Here is a 24,514-nt window from a genome sequence, read left to right on the forward strand (position 1 = left end):
TATCGTTTAGATGAAATTTCAAAATGACCTTGCTATTTGATGATGTGAATGATTCTCATGTTGTGAAACTGTTTACAACCATCTGTGATGGACATGCACCATTAGTAGAAAAATTAAAAGGAAAAAAAAAAAGATTCATAAACAAAAACATGGCTTACAAAGGAAATCAAGAAGTCAATAAAAACTAAGCACAAGATGTATGCAAATGTAGTAAAGTCGAGATTTAGCTCCGAGATACATGCAAAATACAAAAAGTATAGAAATGTGTTGATTTCTCGATTACGAACTGCAAGGAAACTTTACTGTGGTGAGCTCTTAAAAGGTGATTCTTCTAAATCCTGGGATACAATTAACGATGTCGTCGGTTCAAAAGGGCAAACGAATAGGTAAAGGGTTGAAAAGTTGATATGTAGCCCAATAAGGATAATCTTCAACAAATGTATGAAACACCAAAGCAAATTGTTGAAGTCTTCAATGGCTTCTTTGTAAACGTGGAAAATATTTTTATTCACATTTTCTCCAATCGGCCGCCAAAATCAAATTTTTCAATTTTTCATATTTTTAGTATTTTAGGGTTTGTACTATCTTTAACTCTTGCAAAAAAGATAAGGTATTTCATGACGTCTGAATAAAACATGCGAGCGCGAAATGAGAGCTCATTTTTTTATAATTAGACCTGAAAATTGAATATTCTGGGCAGTTTTGTATTTATGAACAAGATGCGTATCTAAAGCCCCTTTCACAATTGACCAACGACCATTTGCGACCTTTTGGTCGTGCGACTGGCTGCAACAGGCATCAATTGCTAGTCATCTCATAAGATCGCACAGAGGCTTTCACAGTTGCAACAACTGTCGTACAACAAAAACAACCAGTAGAACCCGTTGCACGAGTAAGTCGCTTATGCTCCTATTGTGCTCGTGCGATCACATGCGAGTGTTGCACGACTGATTGCATAGTCGTGAGAGTCGACTTTAAACAATGCGATTGCTCGTACGTTTGAATGAAACCAGTGCGAGTGTTCGTGTGATTGATGTGAGGTATAGACCAATTCGAACTCATAGCAATGTAATAGCAGCCATAGCTTTAATTTCGTGGAGTTTATATTACACTTTTTCTAATATATTCTGCCCTCTCTTTTATTTATTCTTAACTCCTATTTTATAACACCGAGGAACAGACGCATACATGCGAATGCAACGGTAGTGCAATGTTGTAAGCCGTATTGTGATCGGTCTTATGGCCTATATATTATCGCACCCAGTCGCAAGATTGGTCTCTGTATTACCTTATGTTTATATCCATTGTTGCCTGAAAAGGAATCAAACAAAGAGCAACCCAAAGGTCATCTCGAAAACCTAACAGACCTTTCCAGCTGACAAGAGCCTTACATTCTTCAACTTTAAAGTTTAAAAAAGAGCAATATATATTCAGAAAATATTGATTGTGATTGGCCTTCATTAAGGAATTTTCAGAACCCAAATCAGGAATTCAGTTTGTTTGCTTTTTTCAAGAAAGGACAGTTTAAGGAGTTTACTATGATTGGGTAAATCGCATCTGGGCCGTGATGTCTTCTAAGATCATTTTCGGGTTTGATAAATGAAAGTCAGAGGAGTGAAGTGTAGGACATGAATAAATGTCGCTATTGAAAGTAAAAATGTTTTAAAAGGATGTAGTATTAGCATTGGTGTACATAAAAATGGCAGTTTGGAAAGTAAGAATATGGTTTATTTTCAATGTTTAAAGTTCAGAAAAATATATAAAAAAATGAAAATCCATATTTCATTGTTCGAAATAGACATCAGAAATGAAATACAACTGTACTCCGAAAATTGGTTTTTTTCTCCCAATTGATCGTGAGCCCTGCAGCGCCAGATCGACGATGCTCTTTCCCTTTAATCGTTGAACGCCAAACAGGTTAGCAGCAAATCCCATCTTTTAACGTCTTTTGGTCTGACGCGGCCGGGGTTTGAACCCCGATCTCCCGTTTGTGAGACGGACGCTCTACCAACTGAGCCAACACACCGTTGGATCAGTATGAGCTCAATATTGCGGGTGAGAGCATATACGGAGTGTTTTATTTTAGAGCACAAAATTGAATCTATTTTCATTTTAATGCTTTTGTCCCACAATATATTGCAATATGAAATGTGTGATCAAATAATAGAATTATACAACATGAATAGTGATCTTTGGGAAGGACAATCTTTCAGTTTATATGATATACTAATACCTCGGGCAACTAGTGTCCTAAAATTTTGAATATGACTGTTCCAAGTTAATTTATAGTCGATTAATACCCCTAAAAATTGTATCTTGTTTTTCAACGAGACGTATGTCATTAATGTTAATTTGATTTTAATCACATAGACAATTTATTAAATTCGTGATGGAGTTTTGTTACAAGCATGTCTAAGTTTTTGTGTGAATAAGATACATTAGTATCATCTGCGAAGAAAAACATATTAAAAGTAAAGTTGATGCATTTATTACATCACTCATATAATTAAAAAAAATAACAAAGGGCCTAAGATGGAGCCCTGTGGTACTCCACACTTAACAGTATAAACTTGGGGCGATTGACGTCTGTTGGATAAATAATCATTTAACCATGATAAAAACAATACCTCTGAATCCTCCGAGTCGTTAGTTTACACATTAGAATATGGTGATCCATAGTATCGAATGCCTTTGATAGAAAAAAAAACAATGGTGTGCTTTTTTGGGGAAAGAGAATATATTATTTAGTCGTGTAACAGTAAGATTGCATTGTTTATACGACGCCCCGGCTAATATGTCCGCGTGCACAAATGGACTACTCAGAATATATGCTGCACACGGTGATTGTCATTCGACACCATATCATTTCCAATACAATGAGATTTTGAACTCACTAGGTATGGATTCATGGTCGAAAACTTCTGAGTTGCGCTGTGACTTACTGAGATTCATACTTTATTATGATAATCCTCAATGCAAGTCGACTCATGATATTGTGATATGAAAGAAGCTTTGTTTGTTTAACAAGCTCCAACGAGCATCAGTGACAAAAACTGATAATTTCTTACTGGTTGCTAAACCAACCAAACAAAAAAGAATTGTAGCATATTCTTTGAACTCTATTACACATTGCGTCCCACAAAAAGAAAACCAGTATTCCGAGATTGATTTCACAATATTGTTACATAGGCCTATGTTTTTATCATAAATTTCTAATTTCTATGTATTGATGTAATTTGGTCTCACTTTTATGATACATTTTACGTCTATAATGATTTGTATAATTCAATGATATGATATTTATAGAGATTCTTTACCGATAGTTATTCGGTTATTATTTTATTATTATTATTGCTGTTGTTATTATTATCATTATTATTATTATCATTATTACTTTATATGAATATATTTTCGTTTCGGAGATGAATGATAGAAACTTGACAAAGAATACAAAATGTATGCTAATGAGCCAACAATCGAATAAGCAAGGTCCGGTCGTCGTATCGTTAACCAATCTTGTCAAATTTTTCTGCGCAACCTGATTTTGACATTAAAAGTTTCAAACTCGTCTTGCCTATTGTTGCGTGAGGTGTTCGTCTCATATCATTTATCAAAATATGAAGGAATAACCGAATTGTGTGATGGTGTCAACTAAATATATTCACCTGCCTTTAACTAAAAAAAAAAACCAAGGGAATGACGGTTTCCCTTTTTTCTGGGGCGCACTGTACATTAAAAGTTAGATATTGGTGTCGGCCTACATCAAGTACGCTTCCTGTAGTTATTCATTTTAGAAAACGAGTAAGATAAGCAATTATTTCAAAATGGATTGGAACCTAAAAATGTGGGGAAAAGTTATATTTGCATCAAGATTTTGTCTTAAAATCATGGAAGAAGGAATGGTCATCTCTTTTGGCATTCTGCTGCCGGAATTAACCGAATATCTTGAATCGTCAAGCGCAGTGACTGGACTTTTGATATCACTTTATATATCTACATGGTATCTCGGAGGTAAGGATAGTTCATAAAAAGGCATTCGATTATTGTTATCGATATTTTCTATAATACTTGTAGGTATATATATTTTACAATTGAAATAAAAAAGATAGAGAATAATTTACCTGCTCTATACGTATATGCCAAAAACCGTGAGTTACTTTAAGGTGAGAGGTAAAAAAATGCAACGGTAAACATGTAAGATGAGGTAGAATTTGAAAGGGGTAAAGATCGCTTCTCTCTTTCAGTCTAAAAATGGCAAAGGTAAAATAAGGGTAAAATTTTGGCTTTAACTTATTTGCTTTACTCTTTTATTGCCAATGTACTCGATCCCTCCTGGTGGCGGTCCACTCGATTGTCATAGGTTTTGCAATTAATATGGTTCGCTCTTCAGTAATAATCTTGGGTATTTTCTAATTCTTTTCACGGACGGACATTCTTAACCATGTTAACACTAGGTTTCAAACAACTAAAGGCTAAAAGGTTTTTGATAAAGAGGTACATGTATTCACTCGTAAAGTTCGATATTTTTTCTTTTCTTTCTCTAATCGGGTCTGAAGAAGCTAATTAAGATTGGAAATTCGTTATACAAATTCTATGTACTTTGTTAATATCAAATTTCTCGAACAGACGTGATAGATAAAGGCATAAATAACTTATGTTGAATTTCGATGAAAAGACCTTCTTTTAAATCTTATCGTTTCCGTGAATCCTGCTCTTAAATGATCACGCGTCTATCAATCTATCTTTAAATTGAAGGTTGTTAAAGGTCAAATCAACCCTTGGAAAATGTTGATTTGACTAAATAGAGAAAAATCAAACAAACAGAACGCTGAAAATTTCATCAAGATCGGATGTAAAATGAAAAAGTTATGGCATTTTGAAGTTTCGCTAATTTTTCACAAAACAGTGATATGCACAACTCAGTGACATGCAAATGGGTCAGTCGATGATGTCCATCACTCTCTTTTTTTTTTGGTTTTTTATTGTTTGAATTATACATTATTTCATTTTTTTTACATATTCGACAATAAGGACCAACTTGACTGAACCATATAGTATTCCACAATGCTAATTCCACATGTTCAGGGAGGAACTAATCGTTGTTTCCCTTGATAATGAGGAGAAAATTAGAATAGTTCATATATCATATAATAAAATACAAAAGAAATAGTGAGTGGATGATGTCATCGGTCTCCTCATTTGCATACCAACCAGGATGTGCATACGACTGTTTTGTGAAATTAAGCGAAACTTTAAAATGTCATAACTTTCTTATTTTACATTCGATTTTGATGAAATTTTCAGCATAATGCTTGTCCGATTTTTCTCTATTGATTCCAATCAACATTTTTCTGAGGTGGGCTTGATCGATCGGATCAATCGCCTTCATTTGTCAAACGGTGCCGACATGTTTCTATGCCTTCTACATAATGATTTCACCTTTTATGCTTTTCCAGCTCCTCTATCACAGTTGCTCTTGGACCATTGCAACCGACCAAGATTGTTGACTACGCTGTGTGGGTTAGTGGCTGGTATCACCTTCATGGGCACAGCGTTCACGGACAATGTCGTTCTTTTCGGGTTCCTCTTGTTATTGTCCGGTAACACAATTAATTTCAAATTTTATTTTATCGCTCTTTATTTCTAAACCTTTATCGGGCGCGTATCCAGTAGGCCAAGAGCATTAGGTGTAACATGGAAATTTTTGTTAACAAGCTGATTTTTTCAGGATAGGTCCAGAAATATGTCTAGAATAACATAGTAAAAGTCCTCAATATATCCTCCCTGAGGGTTTTCCGTAATCCAAGATGGCGTCCAAAATGGCCGCCATTCACAGAAAATTGACATAACCCACTCGTCATCCACCCTAGACATCCAATTTTGGGGCATATTTCATGGTTTAAAGGCGTAAAAAGAGTTAGAGTGAACATAAGCAGACCAGTATACCTACAATTCCAAGATGGCGTCTAAAATGGCCGCTAAAGCCTGAAAATCCACAATTTATCGATTACTAATGTTAGTATCTTTAATTTTGTTTTTATTCAGTGGTGTTAAGGGTCAAGTAGTACATTTGGACAAGTTACAAGGACAGTCAGTGGTCAAGTATGTCCAAAAAATCCAAGATTGCTTCCAAAAATGGGGTCTTAAATTGTTGCTATTACTTACAAATGGACATAGTTCATTATTTTTATTTCTGCCTGGGATATATGATTTTGGTGTCAAAACGATTGTCTAAAGGGTCAAATAATATATTATGAAAGTTCAAAGGACAGTCAGTGGTCCTGCATGTCCAAAAATCCAAAATGGCTTTCAAAAATGGAGTCTAAATTGACTGTTGTTACTGAAAATGGACATACTTCATTAAAAATCTACCTGAGAGATTTGATTGTGGTGTCTATACTGTGGTTTAAAGGGTCAAATAATACATTAGGAAAAGTTAAAAGGACAGTCAGTGGTCAAGTATGTCCAAGAATCGAAGACGGCTTCTAAAAATGGAGTTTAAAATGGCTGTTTCTACATACTAATGGACATTGTTCATTTAATATCTGCCTGGCAGATATGATTTTGGTGTGAAAACCATGATTTATAGAGCCAAATAATATATTGCCACAAGTTACAAGGACAGCCAATGGTCCAGTATGTCCAAAAATCCAAGATGGCTTCCAAATATAAAATCTTAATTGACTGCTGTGACTGAAAAAAAAAAGACAAATTATTAAAAATCCACCTGAGAGATATAATTGTGGTGTCTATACTATGTTTTCAAGGGTCAAATAATATTTTTTGACTGTTAACAATGATATGCAGTTGTCCATTTTGCCTAAAAATCCCAGATGGCTTCCAAAATGGCGTCTTAATAACTCCCATCACTTGAAAATAGTGTTAATTCATACAATATCCACCTGTGATGAATAATTGCGGTATCAACGCTTAAATGCATTGGGGAAAACTGATCCTATGACTTATGGTTTCAGGAGCAGGTAACAGCAGGCATTTTAAAATAATTTTACCCTCATGGATTTTTGGCTCGGTGTAAAAATGGCAGAGGTAAAAATGGCAGAAGTAAAAATGGCAGAGGTAAAAATGGCAGAGGTAAAAATGGCAGAGGTAATAATGGCAGAGGTAGTAATGGCAGAGGTAAAAATGGCAGAGGTAATAATGGCAGAGGTAAAAATGGCAGAGGTAATAATGGCAGAGGTAAAATGGCAGGGGTTATAATGGGAGAGGTAAAAATGACAGCTCTAGGTAAAATATGGCCAGTCTTAAAACCCCATGCAATGAATTGTCAAAAAGCCCCCGCATGTACATACATTAAATAAGTGCATGTCACGGTTAGGCATTTCATCATCATTATGTCTTCATCGGCCTAACAATGCTATTTACGAATTCGTTGCAGGTGTACCGTGAACGCTTTTTAAAAAGAAATCAAACGACAGATATTTTTTCATTCAATTTATCAAGAGCAAAATGAAACTGCACTATTCTCATTCATCATTTTATAACATTCCTTTTTGTCTGGCTGGTGTTTTTTTATATCTAAAGTTTTGCCAGGTTTACCGATGCAAAAAGGAGGAAGAGTAGACATAAGAGAGGTGGAGAGACAGAGAGGGTTAGGGGGCGGGGAAAAACATATAGAACATAGCGGGGAAAGCTTAGACGTTGAAATTGTCAAGAATGATTGTGGTTAAATATTATGTCAGAGGTAAAAATGGCAGAGGTAAAAATGGCAGAGGTAATAATGGCAGAGGTAATAATGGCAGAGGTAATAATGGCAGAGGTAATAATGGCAGAGGTAATAATGGCAGAGGTAATAATGGCAGAGGTAAAATGGCAGGGGTTATAATGGGAGAGGTAAAAATGACAGCTCTAGGTAAAATATGGCCAGTCTTAAACCCCCATGCAATGAATTGTCAAAAAGCCCCCGCATGTACATACATTAAATAAGTGCATGTCACGGTTAGGCATTTCATCATCATTATGTCTCCATCGGCCTAACAATGCTATTTACGAATTCGTTGCAGGTGTACCGTGAACGCTTTTTAAAAAGAAATCAAACGACAGATATTTTTTCATTCAATTTATCAAGAGCAAAATGAAACTGCACTATTCTCATTCATCATTTTATAACATTCCTTTTTGTCTGGCTGGTTTTTTTTATATCTAAAGTTTTGCCAGGTTTACCGATGCAAAAAGGAGGAATAGTAGACCTAAGAGAGGTGGAGAGACAGAGAGGGTTAGGGGGCGGGGAAAGCTTAGACGTTGAAATTGTCAAGAATGATTGTGGTTAAATATTATGTCCTTATTTGTAATGTCGTCTGTACTATTCACTTTAAATAATTGAATGACAATAAGCATGCGTTCCCAGGCTTGGCACTGAATATAATATGAAACTGATATTATTAAAATCAATAATAATCTTGCTTTGACTGGTAAACCAATTTGGGGTCGATCGAGGGGGACCGTCTGGTTCAGATTCTTTGCATAAAAGAAGACCCTGAAACTTTACTACTGCATCCAATATGATATAAACGCCTTGATGGTCATAACCCTTGGAAGCGGAAGTACTGTTGGGTATTTTGTACAACATAAGCAGTACCCTCTTGGTAATTAGCTTGGTATGCTAAAATGTAGAGATTTGATACAAATCTCTGTTATTTTTCAAACAGAAGAAAAAACATTGTTTATTATTTAATTGTTTTTATGTTTGTTGTAATTCTTTTTGACCTAAAAGAACTTCATTTAGTTGAAATATTTTTTTGTTTCATTTTCCCCCTTAACCAAATCCCCTTTTATTTTGGAGTGAAAACTTTTTTTCTCGGCTTCTTAACAAACCAGCACCCCATTTTCACTAACTTTTCAAAAGTAAGTGGTGCTCACTCAAGCGGAAATATTTTTCGACAGTTATATCGTCATTTGCTTAAATGGATCTGTACCAATGTAAAAATGTGGAAAAATCTTCAGGATTTTACATGCAGGGGCTTTTTGACAATTCATTGCATGGGGGTTTTAAATAAGACTGGCCATATTTTACCTAAAGCTGTCATTTTTACCTCTCCCATTATAACCCCTGCGATTTTACCTCTGCCATTATTACCTCTGCCATTATTACCTCTGCCATTTTACCTCTGCCATTTTTACCTCTGCCATTTTTACCTCTGCCATTTTTACCTCTGCAAGTTTTACCTCTGCCATTTTACCACTGCCATTATTACCTCTGCCATTTTTACCTCTGCCATTTTTACCTCTGCCATTTTAACCTCTGCCATTTTTACCTCTGCCATTATTACTTCTGCCATTTTTACTTCTGCCTTTTTTACCTCTGCCATTTTCACCTCTGCTATTTTTACCTTTGCCATTTTTACCTGGCACCGGATTTTTGCACATAATGAAAAGCTGAACATCCTTGTTACTTGTCCTATTTTTGCCAATTCACTTCTCACAGGTGGATATGAAGTATGACCGTTTTTAAGTGATGAGAGTTACACGCCATTTTGGAAGCCCTCTTGGATTTTAATGCAAAATGGACAATTGCATATCATTGTGAATGGTCCCAAAATATTATTTGACACCTGAAACTATAGACACCAAAATACTAGTAATATCTCTCACGCGGATGTAAAATATAATAATATCTCTTTGTAAGTAAGAGCAGCCACTTTAGACTCCATTTTTGGCAGCCATCTTTGATTTGTGGACATACTGGACCACTGAGTGTCCTTTTATCTTCTCGTAATGTATTATTTGACCCTTTAAACCATGGTTTAGACACCAAAATCATATCTCTCGGGTGGATTCTTAATGAAGTATGTCAATTTTTCAGTAGCAGCAGTCAATTTAGACTCCGTTTTTGGAAGCCATCTTGGATTTTAGGACATACTGGACCACTGGCGGCCCTTTTTACATGTCCTGGTGTATTATTTGACCCTTTAAACCATAGTTTAGACAGCACAATCGTATCTCTCGGGTGGATTTTTAATGAAGTATGTAAATTTTTCAGTAACAGTAATCAATTTAGACTCCATTTTTTGGATGCCATCTTGGATTTTTTTGACAAACCTGCATGACCTCTGCATGTAATTTTAACCTGTCCTTATGTATTATCTGACCCTTTAAACCATGGTTGAGACACCAAAATATTATCTACCAGGCAGATAATAGATGAAATATATCAATTTTAGACTCCATTTTACAAGCCGTCTTTGATTTTTATGTCAATTTTTCAGGAACAGCAGTCAATTTAGACTTCATTTTTGGACGTCGTCTTGGATTTTTGGACATACTGGTCCACTGAGTGTCTTTTAGACCTGTCCTAATGTATTATTTGACCCTTCAAACCATGGTTAGACACCACAATCGTATATCCAGCTGGCAGATATTAAATTAACTATGTCCATTTGTAAGTAATAGAAGCCATTTTAGACCCTATTTTTGGAAGCAATCTTGGATTTTTGGACATACTTGACAACTGACTGTCCTTGTCACTTGTCCAAATGTACTACTTGACCATTAAAACCATTGAATAGAAACATAATTAAAGATACTAAGCAATAAATGAATTGTGGATTTTTAGGCTTTGGCGGCCATTTTAGACGGCCGATTTTAGCGGCCGATTCTGCATCGGCTTTTGGTCCTGAACCAAAAGCCGATCAAGTGTAAACACGGTAATAGTGACTCAATTATGCTTGTGCATGGGCCCATACATTGCTTTGTCATAGTTGGTGCTCGATACGCTATTGTGCCCTCATACATACACAAACCCTGACACACACACGCACACAGTGCCGTAAATGGCGAAGCGCGATTTGATTTTTTTTTTCAGATTGAAAATTCTAAGCACTTATAAGCATTGTAATGATAGACAGATTTAGTCCGGGAGCAAAACCTCATAGGAGCCCTATTTAAGGAGTTCGTACAACCCACACCACAGACAAGGTTTTACACCATAGGGGGGGGGGGTATTATGGACCCTCTAGATTACTGCTAGGTATAGTCTCAAATTGTGGTATCACTTCTAATTACAGTCGAATTTAAAAGCGATGTAAAATAGCAAAAAAATGAAAAAATCAATAACCTTTAAGGGTGAGGTGAAATGTAAGTTGACATATCTCCGCTTGTATATGCCATAAATACGTCATTCATGTATCATAATGTTGTTGGGCGATTCCATGCTAGAAAAATCAGCCATTTTCACAACATTTTTCAAGCTGCTGTCCAAACGAACGAAGAACTTCAATTTTCTTTGTGGTAATATTAAAGTACTACTGGGTAGACATGCAAAAAACTGACAACCAACAAAAACATGTTGTCCATAGGTGATTTAGAGCTTAAAATGTTGCGTGTCGTACGGGACATTTCTGCGTCCCGTACGACACACAACATATTCATCTATAATGCACCCATAATCAATTTTTTGTGTGTGTTGGTTATTAGTTTTTCACATGACTACCCACTATAGCTTTATCATTGACAAAAAAAATAATGATTTATTGCTCAAGCATTTGGCTAGGTAACTAGAAATTGCTGTCAAAATGTCCCGTACGACACGTATGGAATGGCCCTGCTGGGTGACAGCTCTAACGTTACAGTAACATTTAAAAGTGAAATTTAGATATCGAACCTTCAAAATAAGAATACACTCATGGCCAATATCCACTTCCATCTCAAGTAGATAAGAAAAAATTGATACGATAAAGTTATTTTGTGTTGTTAAACATGAGGCGCTCTATATAACTACGGTGGGACTAAATATGCGTTTCTCATAACAAAATGAAGATTTTAACCCCAACATTTCAGATATGTTTTAACTACCATATATGGGCTACTTTTCACATTCTTGTAGTGCCTTTAGTTTGAGATCAAACGCTACGTGAATCAATTAGCATTTCTTGTTCACTGGGAATATAATATGATCCCAACCATAATCCATTTTCTTTCTTCAAACCCATTTTTTTTCTTCTAAATTTCTTTAAATTGTAAATTATTTTATATGGTTCATTGGCCGAAAGGCCACCCCCTGGGGGCTGCCAAAGTCACCCCATCCTTTTCCGAGAGAGGTGCTGGCAACCTTCTCGCTCAGGGGGGCTGCCAAAGTCACCCAGCCATTTTCAGTATTTTGTCTATTTATGTAAAAATCTGCCATTTTGGGGGCCCCATTGAGGCAAAAAGAACATTTCTGCTATGTAGTAAAGCCACGTTTTTGTCATGAAATCACTTGGGGACAAAATAGTAGGCTTTTCTCTATCAACTGCAAGTGCTTGGACATCGAAGCCTTTATCACACAGAGGGGCTGCCGAAGTTACACACCCATTTTCCGTATTTTGCCCACCGGCGTAACAGGGGTCGGTGGCCAGGGGGGGGGGGGCAAGAGCAAAAATTTTCCCGGTCATATCATGGCATGAACAGGCGTAATGGTGTAATGAAGCGACGATTTTTAGACGGCCTGATATTGCGTGTCGGGCAGAATTTATCTTTTAAAAAAAAGTTGCGAGCGAGCGAAGCAAGCGAGCAAAAATTTTGACATTTTTAGTACAAAAATCAAATTTTGTGATAGATTTTGACATGATATCCAAAGAATAATATATTTCATTCTTCTCTCTTTCCATTCCTTTTTGTGGTCTGTACCCCCACTGTGAACAGGATTCTTTGCGGCAGTAGCGTGAAGAGTACAAAAAACAAGGTGCACAGTATGGCGCATGTGCTAAAAAGCTGCTTAATATAAGTCCCGAGCGAGCGAAGCGACCGAGAAAAAAAAATCACCATTTCATGAGAATCTAACTTTGAGATATTTTTTGACATTATATTCAGTGAATAAAATCATATCCTTCACTCTTCCTTTGCTTTTCTTTCCTCCATTTTTTGCTCTTGGTTGTAAAACTTTTGGGGCCATGGCCCAACCCTTCCATACTCATATACGGGAGTGCAATGCGGTTGGGGTCTTGATATCAAAGCCATTTAAACCTCGCAGATCAAATCGCGGGTATGTACAGAATATAGCTTTAACACAACAAATTTATTCAACCCAGTTGCGTAATCAACCAAATATTTTGAGGGGGCAAAACAAAGCAATGTGGGAAAATTTGTAACAAGTCGTCAGCGAGCAAAGCGAGCTGCAAAAAAGTGCCTATTGAAATTAAATTCTAATTATGTGATATATTTTTCCATTATATTCAGCAAATAACACATGTCATCGTTTCCATTAATTTCATTATACGTTGTCTCCTATAATTATCTCCTCTTGGGTGTGGTACCAAGACCCCCGCGCCTATATGCCAGTGATTGAACGTAAAGTTTAATGTAGGAAGGGTCCCTACAGGGGGGGGGCGTAATAGAGCCATTTTAATGTTATAGATGAAGAGCCCCTACTGCGTGGGGTCTGGGGCAAAGCCCCGGTAGCTTATTTGCATAAAATTTAGCAAGCTTATAGCACAATGTTGTATACTGTCCATCTTTCTTCCCGCTCTTTACTTTCAATCCTCGGCAGCCCGGTCGTGTTATTAAGTTTTTTTCTTGTCCCATTTCTTTGTTTTCCAATTTATCTTTTGACTAATTCCATTCTACCTTCGCTTCCCGCTATTGTTTGCCACTTTGTCATCTTTTGATTTATTTCCCATTATGCTACTGCATTACATAGGCCTATTTCGGAATGATTTGTTCTTTCTCAAATGTTCTTATTTCGTTCCCTTTCCCCGCTTAATTCCTTCCTTTTTCATTAAAAGAAAATATATTTTCTTCGTTTTCTTTTCACTTTTCCCTTTCCTTTTCCCCTTTCCTTCCTCTTTCCCTTTCTTTCTCCCTCCTTTTCTCTTTTTCCCGTTTTTTTATTTTCCCGGTGAAATCCGCCAGGGGGGACAGCTTGCCCCACCTGCCCCCCCCCCCGCCTGTTACGCCACTGATTTTGCCTATTTATGGGAAAATCTGCCATTTTGGAGCCCCAATGCAGGCAAAAAGCTGTTTCCGCTGTAAACCAACCCACTTAAATCGTCTTAAAATTATTGAGAGACAAAAGAGTACTTATTTCTCTATCATTTGCATATAAAGAAAGTGCTAGGAAATCAAAGCCTACCCCCCTCAGGGGCCTGCCGAAGTTACCCACCCCTTTTCCGTATTTTGCCTATTTATGGAAACATTTTGGAGCCCCTGTTGAGGCCAAAAAGCTATTTCTGTTGTAAAGCAAGCCACCTAAATCGTCTTAAGACTACTTGGAGATGAAAGAGTAAATTGTAAATTATTTTATATGGTTCATTGGCCGAAAGGCCACCCCCTGGGGGCTGCCAAAGTCACCCCATCCTTTTCCGAGACTACTTGGAGATGAAAGAGTAGTCTTCTTTATATCAGCTACTATAAGGAAGTGCTAGGAAATTGGAGCCTACTCCCTCAGGGGGCTGCCGAAATTACTCACCCCTTTTCCGTATTTTGCCTTTATATTTATGGGAAAATCTGCCATTTTGGAGCCCCTACTGAGGCAAAAAGCTGTTTCCGCTATAAAGCAAACCACCTAAATCGTCTTAAAACTACTTGGAGATAAAAGAGTAGTTATTTCTCTTTTAGCTACATTTAAAAAAGTGCTAGGAAATCGAGGTCGTTCCCCTCTGGGGCCTGCCAAAGTTACCCACCCCTTTTTCGTATTTTGCCTATTAATGGGAAAATCTGCTATTTTTTGCCAGTGAGGCAAAAAGCTGCTTCCGCTGTTTCCGATACAGCAAAAATGTCATTTTGCTCCAATGAGGATGCCAAAAGACGATATTTCCAAATACATGTCAAGTACAAAAAAGGGTGAGGTAACTTTTAACAGAGTCCTGTAAAAATGAGCTAAAATATGTCAGGATAAAATTTTGAGCAATTATCTCCTAAATAATATGCAGGAGATCAATAAATATAAAAAGCTGCTTCACTAAAATATGCGTTAAATCTACTCCTAGGTCATTTGCATCATAAGTTCATGCCCTTCTTTATTCTACTTAATTGCTTGCTCGCCTCTCTATGCTCTTTTCTACTCCTCTCTTCTCTTCCTTTCCCTTCTCTTAGCCCTTTCTCTTTTAATTGTTGTTTACTCATGGTTCTAAATGTTATTACGCATTCTTCCATGTATTATTTATCTACTGTATTTTACATTCATTGTTTTCTCTACTATATTAATGATATTATTGATGTGTATATTATACATAATGGATTAAATGTCAATTGGAATAAAATAGATGTTTAATTGAATGGAAATGAAGTTAAATAATACAACAAAAAACTGCGACATTGCTTCAATTTTGTTCATTTCAAATGAATGGGAATACTGTGTATAGTAACATTCATCTGAGAATTGAACTTGATCATTAGAATTTGCAATGTAAACTTTGTTTGAAAATTATCAAGAGATAGAGATTCTCACTTCGAAATGTTTGTCGTATCACTGGGCCTATCATCCAGTATCATTTTGATACTTGATATTTAGGTGGCGGAGATCATCTTACTTATGGGAAGGGGGGATTTGATATAAACAAATACTATGAGGGGGGCAAAACGACTTGAAATTATTTACATTTTATGATGTTCAGTAATGAATACTGCTGTAAAAAATGGGAGGGGGGATTGGGGCCGTTGACCCCTAAACAAATTTCAAGATAAAAAAATGAAGTTAGAAGAAAGAAAAGGAAAGGAAAATGAGGATATATTATATTTTCTGGATAATATGTCAATGTCATAATATGTCAACAAACATATTGGTGTATTAAAAACGTATTTTTTGGCTCAATCGCTTCGGTCGCGCACAGTTACTTAGACATTTTGCACCATACTTCATGTCTGGCCCCATCAATTTGATTTTTGAGAGCGGGGTCCTACGCCAGTGGTAATGATTTTGGTTTGGATCAGATTATAACGCCAGTAAAAAGTAATCCTAATTGATTTAAGCAGCGTTGGATCCCAAACTAACGGCACTACAAAATTGTAAATAGTAGACCGCAAGCTAGTTAGAACATAATCTGAAAATGTTTAAAAATCTTCATTTTGCTATGAATAACGTATATTTAATCCAAGTATAGTTAAATACAGCGCCACATATTTAAACACAAAAATCAAATTATCGTCTCAATTTTTTAATATCTACTTGAGATGGAAATGGACACTGGCCATCAGTGTATTCCTATTTTGAAGGTCACCCAGCAACAGTTTGATACATGAATGACGTATTTATGACATATACAAACGGAGATATGGCAAGTTACATTTCACCCTTCCCTTAAAAGTTATTGATTTTTTTTCATTTTTGCTATTTACATTGATGTTTAAATTCAACGGTATTAAATAAAAAGTGATACCACAATTTGAGACTACTACCTACCTAGCAGTGATCTAAAGGGTCAATACTAACTTCCTATGGTATTAAACCTTTTCTGTGGTGTGGGTTGTACGAACTCATTCCCGACCTTTCGTTGGAGAACGCGAACGCTTATTTGCGACGGTAGTTGATTTTGGAAGAGACTTTGGGCCCGTCGTAATGGTCGTAAAACTCTAATGCAAATTGTGTGACATGAGATTTTTTTTCGTTTCGCATCTGGAACAGAAACATTCAATTTGCGTTTCGGGTGCAAAATTCTGTTTGCTACTATGGTAAAAGCGATTTATCCGATCTAGGACGACTTTCCAAAGCCACATTTGGTTCCTCCCAGAGCTAGAGAGGCCGCCCGGGGGGCCACTTCCATTGAATAGTGGATACCAGGCGCGACCACGCGTAAAAAGGGAAAGAGTGGGCAAGTACGTTACGTATAGGCCTATGTAACGTAATAAGGGTGTCAAAAACGATGTTTAAAATACTGAAAAGGAGGATATGTTTTCAATACTTGTAGGGTTTCACAAGCTAAATATTTGTTAAGAGATGCATTTTCATAATCTGGAAAAGCCTTGCTTCCCTTGTTTAGGGTGCTTTTCGAAACCGCATGGTCGTGCCTGGTATTCACTCATCAGTAGGTGGTTTCAGACCGCCTCGAAGTTCGCCAGTTCCAGGTATTCTCTGATCGGGAAATTTACCCCGATCAGAAAATACCAGGTATTTTGGCGGTCTGAAAGCAAACTACGCGTAATATCCCCGAAAGAAAATACCCGATAAATAGTAGGTACTTGGCGAAATTACGAGAACTTTCGCGGGGATTTTTCCAAGGTCGTGGGTATTTTGGCGGTCTGAAAGCAAATTACGGGAACTTTTAGCCCAGCGTGTCGTTGGGTGCGGCGCCGTGCATGGGTTGCTGCTGGGCTAGTGATTTTGAATTTCGCGCCTTGCTGCTTATCAGACCATACTGCGCATGCTCGTAACTTCAGGAACTTATCCCGAAGGGTATGTTTCAGGGCGGTGTGAATGCAGGAATAATTAATGGGTATTTTTCAGCCTAAAAAAGTTCTCGTAATTTAACGGGGATTCTTGTGATCGAGGCGGTTTGAAACCACCTAATGGAAGTGGTCCCCCGGGAATTCGAATCTAATCCCCATTTCTGGGGAAAGTAAACATAATACCCATTACATTGTGTGCTAGAGGCATATCGTTTGTGTAGGAGTAAACAAAAGAAAAAAACCCGCAATTTCGGCTGGTACGTGTTCAGACCAAGGTAACTCCTTGTTCAGACGTATACATGCTGTGTACATAATCAACGCATGCGAAATGCTTTCTGCTGGAGAGATGATTTGACCCATGGAATCAATTGCCAGAGATCCACCAATAATCCACATTAAATGCAATATCGATTCGATGGACTGTAATGATCTATATAATTTCTAAGCCTTAATTCAGTAACTTTTTCCTCACTCAATATGTACTCGATTTGTTTGAAAAACCTCTTTCTTATCCATCTCATAATCTATTGTAGGTCCTGCATTTCGAATATCTCCAGCCATCAGTCGTAATGTACATGCATGTATGGTGCGGGTGTCGCGGGAAAGAATATTGCGCACGAAAAGCAGATCTGTAGGGCCTGTAATCCCCCTGTAACACAAAGCTTAGCATTGATTGTAGAGCAGTTTTCTACGTTTGATTCTATTGACTATAATGTACAATCAATCTTAAAAATCAAGTGTATGATTAAGCGTTAACTTTTGTGTTAAGAGACCCTAATATTAGCGTCCGTGAGGTTTGCGAAAGGTCCCAATTTTCACAGGTCCTTGCTCACGGACTAGAATCACAAACTTTTCGATAAGTAAATGTCAATATCAAATCGCGTCTTGCTTGTTTATAATTCATCTGTGTACTGAAAGTAATATTAATGATGACCATCATTTGATCATCGAATGATTCGGGCTGCTTGATTTTAGTTCAGCAGGATTAGTTCACAACCTTCACAACCGATAAGTGGAATTATTAGAAGATCGATCTTAGCACTGCCGCCGCGCAACACCTAACCACCCTGAGTGATGCTTGCATGGGAGCCGGCTGTGGGCGCGCGCAGTCTATTCAGGAACCGGCTAGCCGATGACGAGTCAATTTTACTTAATTTAGAGCTAAGCCTTCTTGATTGTGTCCAGATCATGGAGATGGGTCAATTAGGACTTGATTCCCAACAATTTTCGTTCAAACTTTAATATGGAAGGGATATAAAACAAATATACCGAGCGTTTATTTCGAAAGTCTAGTGGAAATATTTTATCCGCGGTTGGTCCGGCAATGTTAATAGTAATTGCCAAACCAACCTCGGATGAAAAAATATTTCCACTATTATACTTTCTCAAACCCAGTATATTTGTAAATACTATATACACACAATATATTTCTGTCACACATATCGCTTAAATATTATTATAAGTGAATGTTGATGGTAAAGATGTATATAGGAAAATTGAACTTTTGAATGATTCTAAATTCTCAAGCGAATTATGTACAGGACTATGACCATTTCCTTTTTTATCCCGTAAACTTTGTCATAATGATTTTTAAATAATTCTCATTGAAGGGGTTCTAACTCAATTAAAAACTTGTTTTTAGAGGAAAAAGAAAAATCAGACAAATTGATAGGTGAAAGTTTGAACAATGTCGGACAAAATGATGAATTAAAATGGCTAAAATGTCAATGCTTTTTCAAAATTTTTACTTCAAATTTTATTTTTCTTTCATGAGGAGACATAAAACAATATACTACCTGGGCTAAATTTAGATTAATGCCCTAGGGGAATGTGTACTTAGAAAAAAAAAATCCCTGATAATTATGTAAATGGCATATGGGAAATTTGTCATTGCCCTTTGTAATCAACTTACCCAGTTGCCAATTTGAAATCTACATTGACTTAGGGATCTCAATTTTAAAATAGCCATAATTTTTCTATTGTTTGTTCGATTTCTTTCTAACCTTCTACATTCTGTTTTATTGTTTTTTTCTCCTTGATTACCCTATTAATTCTTAGTATATTAAAGGAGAAATATATATTTTAAAGAACATGAAGAATGTTGATAAAATTAAATATGTCACTTCAATAACAATACCGTTAAATATCGTTCAGTTGCAATTCTGTATATCGAAATGACTGTATCGATTCAATGTATCTTTATTCCTTTGGTAGGTCTCTGCTCATCTGTTTTGAATCGACAAGCCGCCCTGCTGCTGCATCAACATTTTCCCGATAACTTTACTTTCATCAGCATTTTAACTTTTTTTGGAACAATCCTCGGCGGTACGTTATTTCCCCAAATGGTCTTTCTCAGTTTGATGGCATATGGTGTAAGGGGCTCTCTGCTCATTCTTGGGGGGTTGCTGATGAATTTGTTACCGATCGGATATGCTCTCAAAGTCAGTACAAAGCAAGAAGAAATTACCGACGATGACAGCAATGATGAATCTTTACCATTAATCTCTAGACCTAAAGAAACTGTAGAGAATATCAATGCTAGTGGTAGCAATGGAAATGCCACGAACGCCCTTGGTGAAATACGGGCACCAAAAGTGGACAGTTCAAAGAAATCACCAGATAAAGAAGGATACTTCCTAAATAGCTCCCAAAGACATACTCCATCGGATCATCTGGAAAGGAAGAACAGTGACAGATTAAGAGAGGCCGAAAATCAACCAAGCCAAGTGTGCTGTGATGACACTGATGAAACAAGGAAAGAAACTAAAGATAAGAATGGTAGGATTTGGAAGATGCTCAGTCGATTAAAAGAAGTCATGCACATGGATTTCTTCAATGAACACCCCCTCTTGTCCTGCACACTCATTCCTAGCGTTGGAATCTTTAATTGCGTGATACTAGGGTGGGATCTTTTCGAGGTTACCTACGGGATCTCACGAGGTATAGACCGTAGAACAGTTAAATTCATTCCCATCGCTTCCTTTGCAGGATGTGCATTCTCGCACATTTTGCTCATCTTTATCTTCCAACGCAAACCTCAGTACAACATCCTCGTTTTCTTCTCGTCCTGCTGTTTAGCAACCTTGGGGTTCTTTCTGATGAACCTTTCCTCTTTGCTATGGTACATTCTGATGGTGTCATTCGTGATGGGTGTTGGAACGAATGGTGTTATAAATACAAGTGAGGGCGTCATTGCCTTCGTTGTCGAAAATAGAAGCTTTGCCCACGGATCGTCACTAATAGACCTCTTCACTGGATTGGGATTGATCACGGCTGGCTTAGTTGCAGGTTTGTCCAGATATAACAAGATTTATCCCCCACATAGATCATATTAATCCCACGGATGAATCCTAAACAATAAATGGTTCGTGATTCGTATTAATTAGTTAGGCACCGATTCGGCATAATGATTGTTGAAAACCTGTGTAGAACTGTAAACTTATTTCGTAATTCCTTGTACTCACAAAGAATAAAATCCGTAAAACAAGTTAGCTTGTGAGAAAGCAGAAAAAAGTATTGTATGTATTGACCTCATCGACAGGCCTCCCCCTCGTTCCCAGAAGGGAATTACTCCTGCAGTTGCATAAATACTCACTTCATCGTTTATTGTCTCAAATCACCATTAAAAAAATCTACTTCATGGATATTATAGTGTATCATTTTCTTTTTCTTCATAAATGACAGGTTACATTAAGGATGTTTCTGGTAGCATGGTGACTCTCTATTGGTCTCTTGGAGGAATGAACCTGGTTGCCAGTCTCTTAACGCTGGTAATGGTGTGCAAGGTGTCGAGAGCTCTTGCATGCTGTCAACAATAACCGATGACTACACTGTAAAACATTGGGTAAAATTTTAACCAGCACGAGGGTCCAACCAATATGGGGCAGTATTTTACCCAATGCGGGAAGCATATTGTCCAGTAACGTTAAAAAATAAAGCAGCAATTACTTTAGCATTGGCAAAATTTTCATCACACTGGATGAATAAAAAGAAATTCCAATGTTGGTTGGACACATAATTAACCTCATGAAGCAATTTTACCCAATATTTTTTAGAGTGTAACCAACTACTGATCTATAGAGACAGAAATTTATATTAGTACAGTTCAATCATTACATATTCGACTCAACGGTTTAGGACCAAGACCAGAGCTAGATTTTGATATGAAAACTATAATTAGCAACATACTCTCTAAAAAGAGTTTACCTAATATTGGGTAAATGGGAACATTTATGTTTGCTGGGTTAAATGAGAGTAAATACTTTGCAAACTTTACGCAATGTTGCGTTGAATTTTACCCCTTAAACTTGCATTTTGCCCAATATTGGGGCAAACATTACACAGCAAACACATTATTAAAACAATGGTCATATCACATGTTCAGGGAGAAATAGAAGATTGTTTCACATGAAGAAATTAGAAAATTAGAATATCTCATATTTCATTTAATAAAATAGAAAATATATTTTGAGTGGGTGACGTCATAAGTCCTCTTTTTGGCATACAGACCAGGATGTGCATACAGTGCCTTATAAACTGTAAATCACCCCTTCACTTTGATTATGATGGCATCAATGATTAGAGGTGAAGCGGACCGTGGGCCCGTTTCATAATGAGTTACAAACGTTGTAACTACCATGGTTACCTTGATTTTGATTGGCTGCTGAGCCATGTTGCCATGGTAGTTGCCATAATGGCAAAGTTACAACAGTTATAACTCTTTATGAAACAGGCCCTTGAACTAGTACTAGTTTTTGTCTCACCTGCATAGCAGAGTGAGACTATAGGCGCCGCTTTTCCGACGGCGGCGGCGGCGTCAACACCAAATCTTAACCTGAGGTTAAGTTTTTGAAATGACAGCATAACTTAGAAAGTATATGGACCTAGTTCATGAAACTTGGCCATAAGGTTAATCAAGTATTACTGAACATCCTGCCTGAGTTTCATGTCACATGACCAAGGTCAAAGGTCATTTAGGGTCAATGAACTTAGACCATGTTGGGGGAATCAACATCAAAATCTTAACCTAAGGTTAAGTTTTTGAAATGTCATCATAAATTAGAAAATATATGGACCTAGTTCATGAAACTTATACATAAGGTTAATCAAGTATCACTGAACATCCTGCATGAGTTTCACGACACATGACCAAGGTCAAAGGTCATTTAGGGTCAATGAACTTTGGCCGAATTGGGGGTATCTGTTGAATTACCATCATAACTTTGAAAGTTTATGGATCTGATTCATGAAACTTGGACATAATAGTAATCAAGTATTACTGAACATCCTGTGCAAGTTTCAGGTCACATGATCAAGGTCAAAGGTTATTTAGGGTCAATGAACTTTGGCCAAATTGGGGTATTTGTTGAATTACAGCCATAAATTTGAAAGTGTGTTGGTCTAGTTCATAAAACTTGGACATAAGAGTAATCAAGTATCACTGAACATCCTGTGCGAGTTTCAGGTCACATGATCAAGGTCAAAGGTCATGTAAGGTCAAAGAACTTTGGCCACGTTGGGGGTATTTGTTGAATTGCCATCATATCTCTATAAGTGTATTGGTCTAATTCATAAAACGTGGAAATGCGAGTAACCAAGTATCACTGAACATCTTGTGCGAGTTATAGTAGTTTTCAAAATCAGCACTGCTGCTATATTGAATCGCGTGATGCAGGTGAGACGGCCAGAGGCATTCCACTTGTTTATTTGTTATATACACCATTCACAGTTCTAGTTCCCCTATACCTTGTGAGTAAAAAAAAAAAAAAAAAAAAAAACCCTGACACCTCACAAATTCCCAATTTAAGGAAAGAGTATGTCATGAATACATAACTGTTATATTGCCTGAAAGAGTATGTTCTCCCAAATGAGTTAATTTCATTGAAAAGGGATTCGCAAATATGTTTGCTAACTCATGTAGGATTATGTCATCCTTGGCATCTGGATTTTTAAACTTTTTTTAGAGTGTAAAAAAACATGAAGATCATGAATATCTAAGCATAATGATCACATGTATAATAAAAATATAACTTCCAATGAAAAATCACGCCTCAGGAAATATTTAAAAAATAATTTTGATTTCAATATATAGAGAAAAAAATATTATTTGGCTGTTACATAGGATAGCAAGAGCGCCACCATTCACAGGGATGTCGTTAAATCCAATTGAACATCCAAACCTGGGATTGTTTCTGAAACATGTGTATTGATCACATTATGAATGATTTATTCAAATCTAAAATAAACGGCATGTTTCTTTAGCTATCCAAGAACTTCAGATTGATGACGTTTCCTTCAATGAACGGGCTCATTAAATTCGACTTTCAAGTCTATTATCAAGCCAAAATATTTCAAGTGCTATTCTGAGCTGCTGATAATTCCTTAATGAACAACTATTACGCTAAAACGAAGTGATTGATAAAGGCAGAAGAGTACTTGGTATTTATTGCTGCAAACATCAGTCTTTATGATTATGTTTGCTGGAAAACAAGTGTGCTGGACTTTTTATTTGAGAGGGAAACGATCTGACATGAGAGGTTTCCTTTCCAGGTCAAAATCCTTGAATTGTTGAAGTATGGAGGGAATCCTGATATCCCGAATTACTGTTTGAAAGATTGCTAATTCATAATGATCATTGATGTTTTGAAAACACGGTATGTCTTTTAAGCAATATTGCTGGAAAAAGATTAAGCAACATTAGATATTGCAAAGTGTAATATAACATAGATAACTGTGTCTCCGGGAGATCGAGCGGAAATCATGTTATTCATTTCGTTCAATTAAACAAACTAGTCATGACTACTCACAGACAGTAGAGTAATCATTGATTTTTGTGTCATTTTGATTTTTTCTCTCGTCATATCTCATCAGTAAGCTAAAGTAGATGCATTTGTATAGAAACTCACACATAGAACATAAATACGTTCTGATGGTGGTATACAGGTAGCTAGTACGCTCAATAAAAGAAAGATTCGTGTTTTTTGTTACACAAAATGCGGAAGACATATGACCCACAATTCAAGGAATCTACGCTCCCTTTAAGCTTTCAGATCGTCTTTTTACCTTCAACATTAAAACAAACGGTCAAAGAAATGGACACGTCTTCAAAAGGGGAATATATTCTAATGTCAAAGTGTCCTCAACTAAAATGCTTGTTTTCGTTCGACAAGGAGCACGTGCGCGTTCGTGCGTGCTTCTGTGC

General features: G+C 36.8%; 1 protein-coding gene and 1 non-coding gene across 2 annotated transcripts; one reads left to right on the forward strand and one right to left on the reverse strand.

The window, feature by feature from the left end:
• Nucleotides 1–1,954: 1,954 nt before the first annotated feature.
• Nucleotides 1,955–2,026, reverse strand: TRNAV-CAC (transfer RNA valine (anticodon CAC)). The gene has a single exon. It is a non-coding gene; the product is annotated as a tRNA-Val (tRNA).
• A 17,555-nt stretch (nt 2,027–19,581) lies between these two features.
• On the forward strand, nt 19,582–21,843 carry LOC135154231 (uncharacterized). Its single transcript, XM_064099757.1, has 2 exons — nt 19,582–20,601; nt 20,998–21,843. Exons 1-2 carry the CDS (start codon nt 19,656–19,658, stop codon nt 21,129–21,131), a joined length of 1,080 nt encoding a protein of 359 aa, XP_063955827.1. The 5' UTR covers nt 19,582–19,655; the 3' UTR covers nt 21,132–21,843.
• Nucleotides 21,844–24,514: the final 2,671 nt, after the last annotated feature.

This window comes from Lytechinus pictus, chromosome 5 (genome assembly GCF_037042905.1).
Source record: "Lytechinus pictus isolate F3 Inbred chromosome 5, Lp3.0, whole genome shotgun sequence".
NCBI classification, from domain to species: Eukaryota; Metazoa; Echinodermata; class Echinoidea; order Temnopleuroida; family Toxopneustidae; genus Lytechinus; species Lytechinus pictus.

Excerpts from the sequence above, each read along its gene's own strand:
- LOC135154231 (XM_064099757.1), top strand. The coding sequence starts at position 19,656 with ATGGTCTTTCTCAGTTTGATGGCATATGGTGTAAGGGGCTCTCTGCTC. Across the intron at positions 20,602-20,997 it reads CACGGCTGGCTTAGTTGCAG|GTTACATTAAGGATGTTTCT; the intron begins GTTTGTCCAGAT and ends CATAAATGACAG.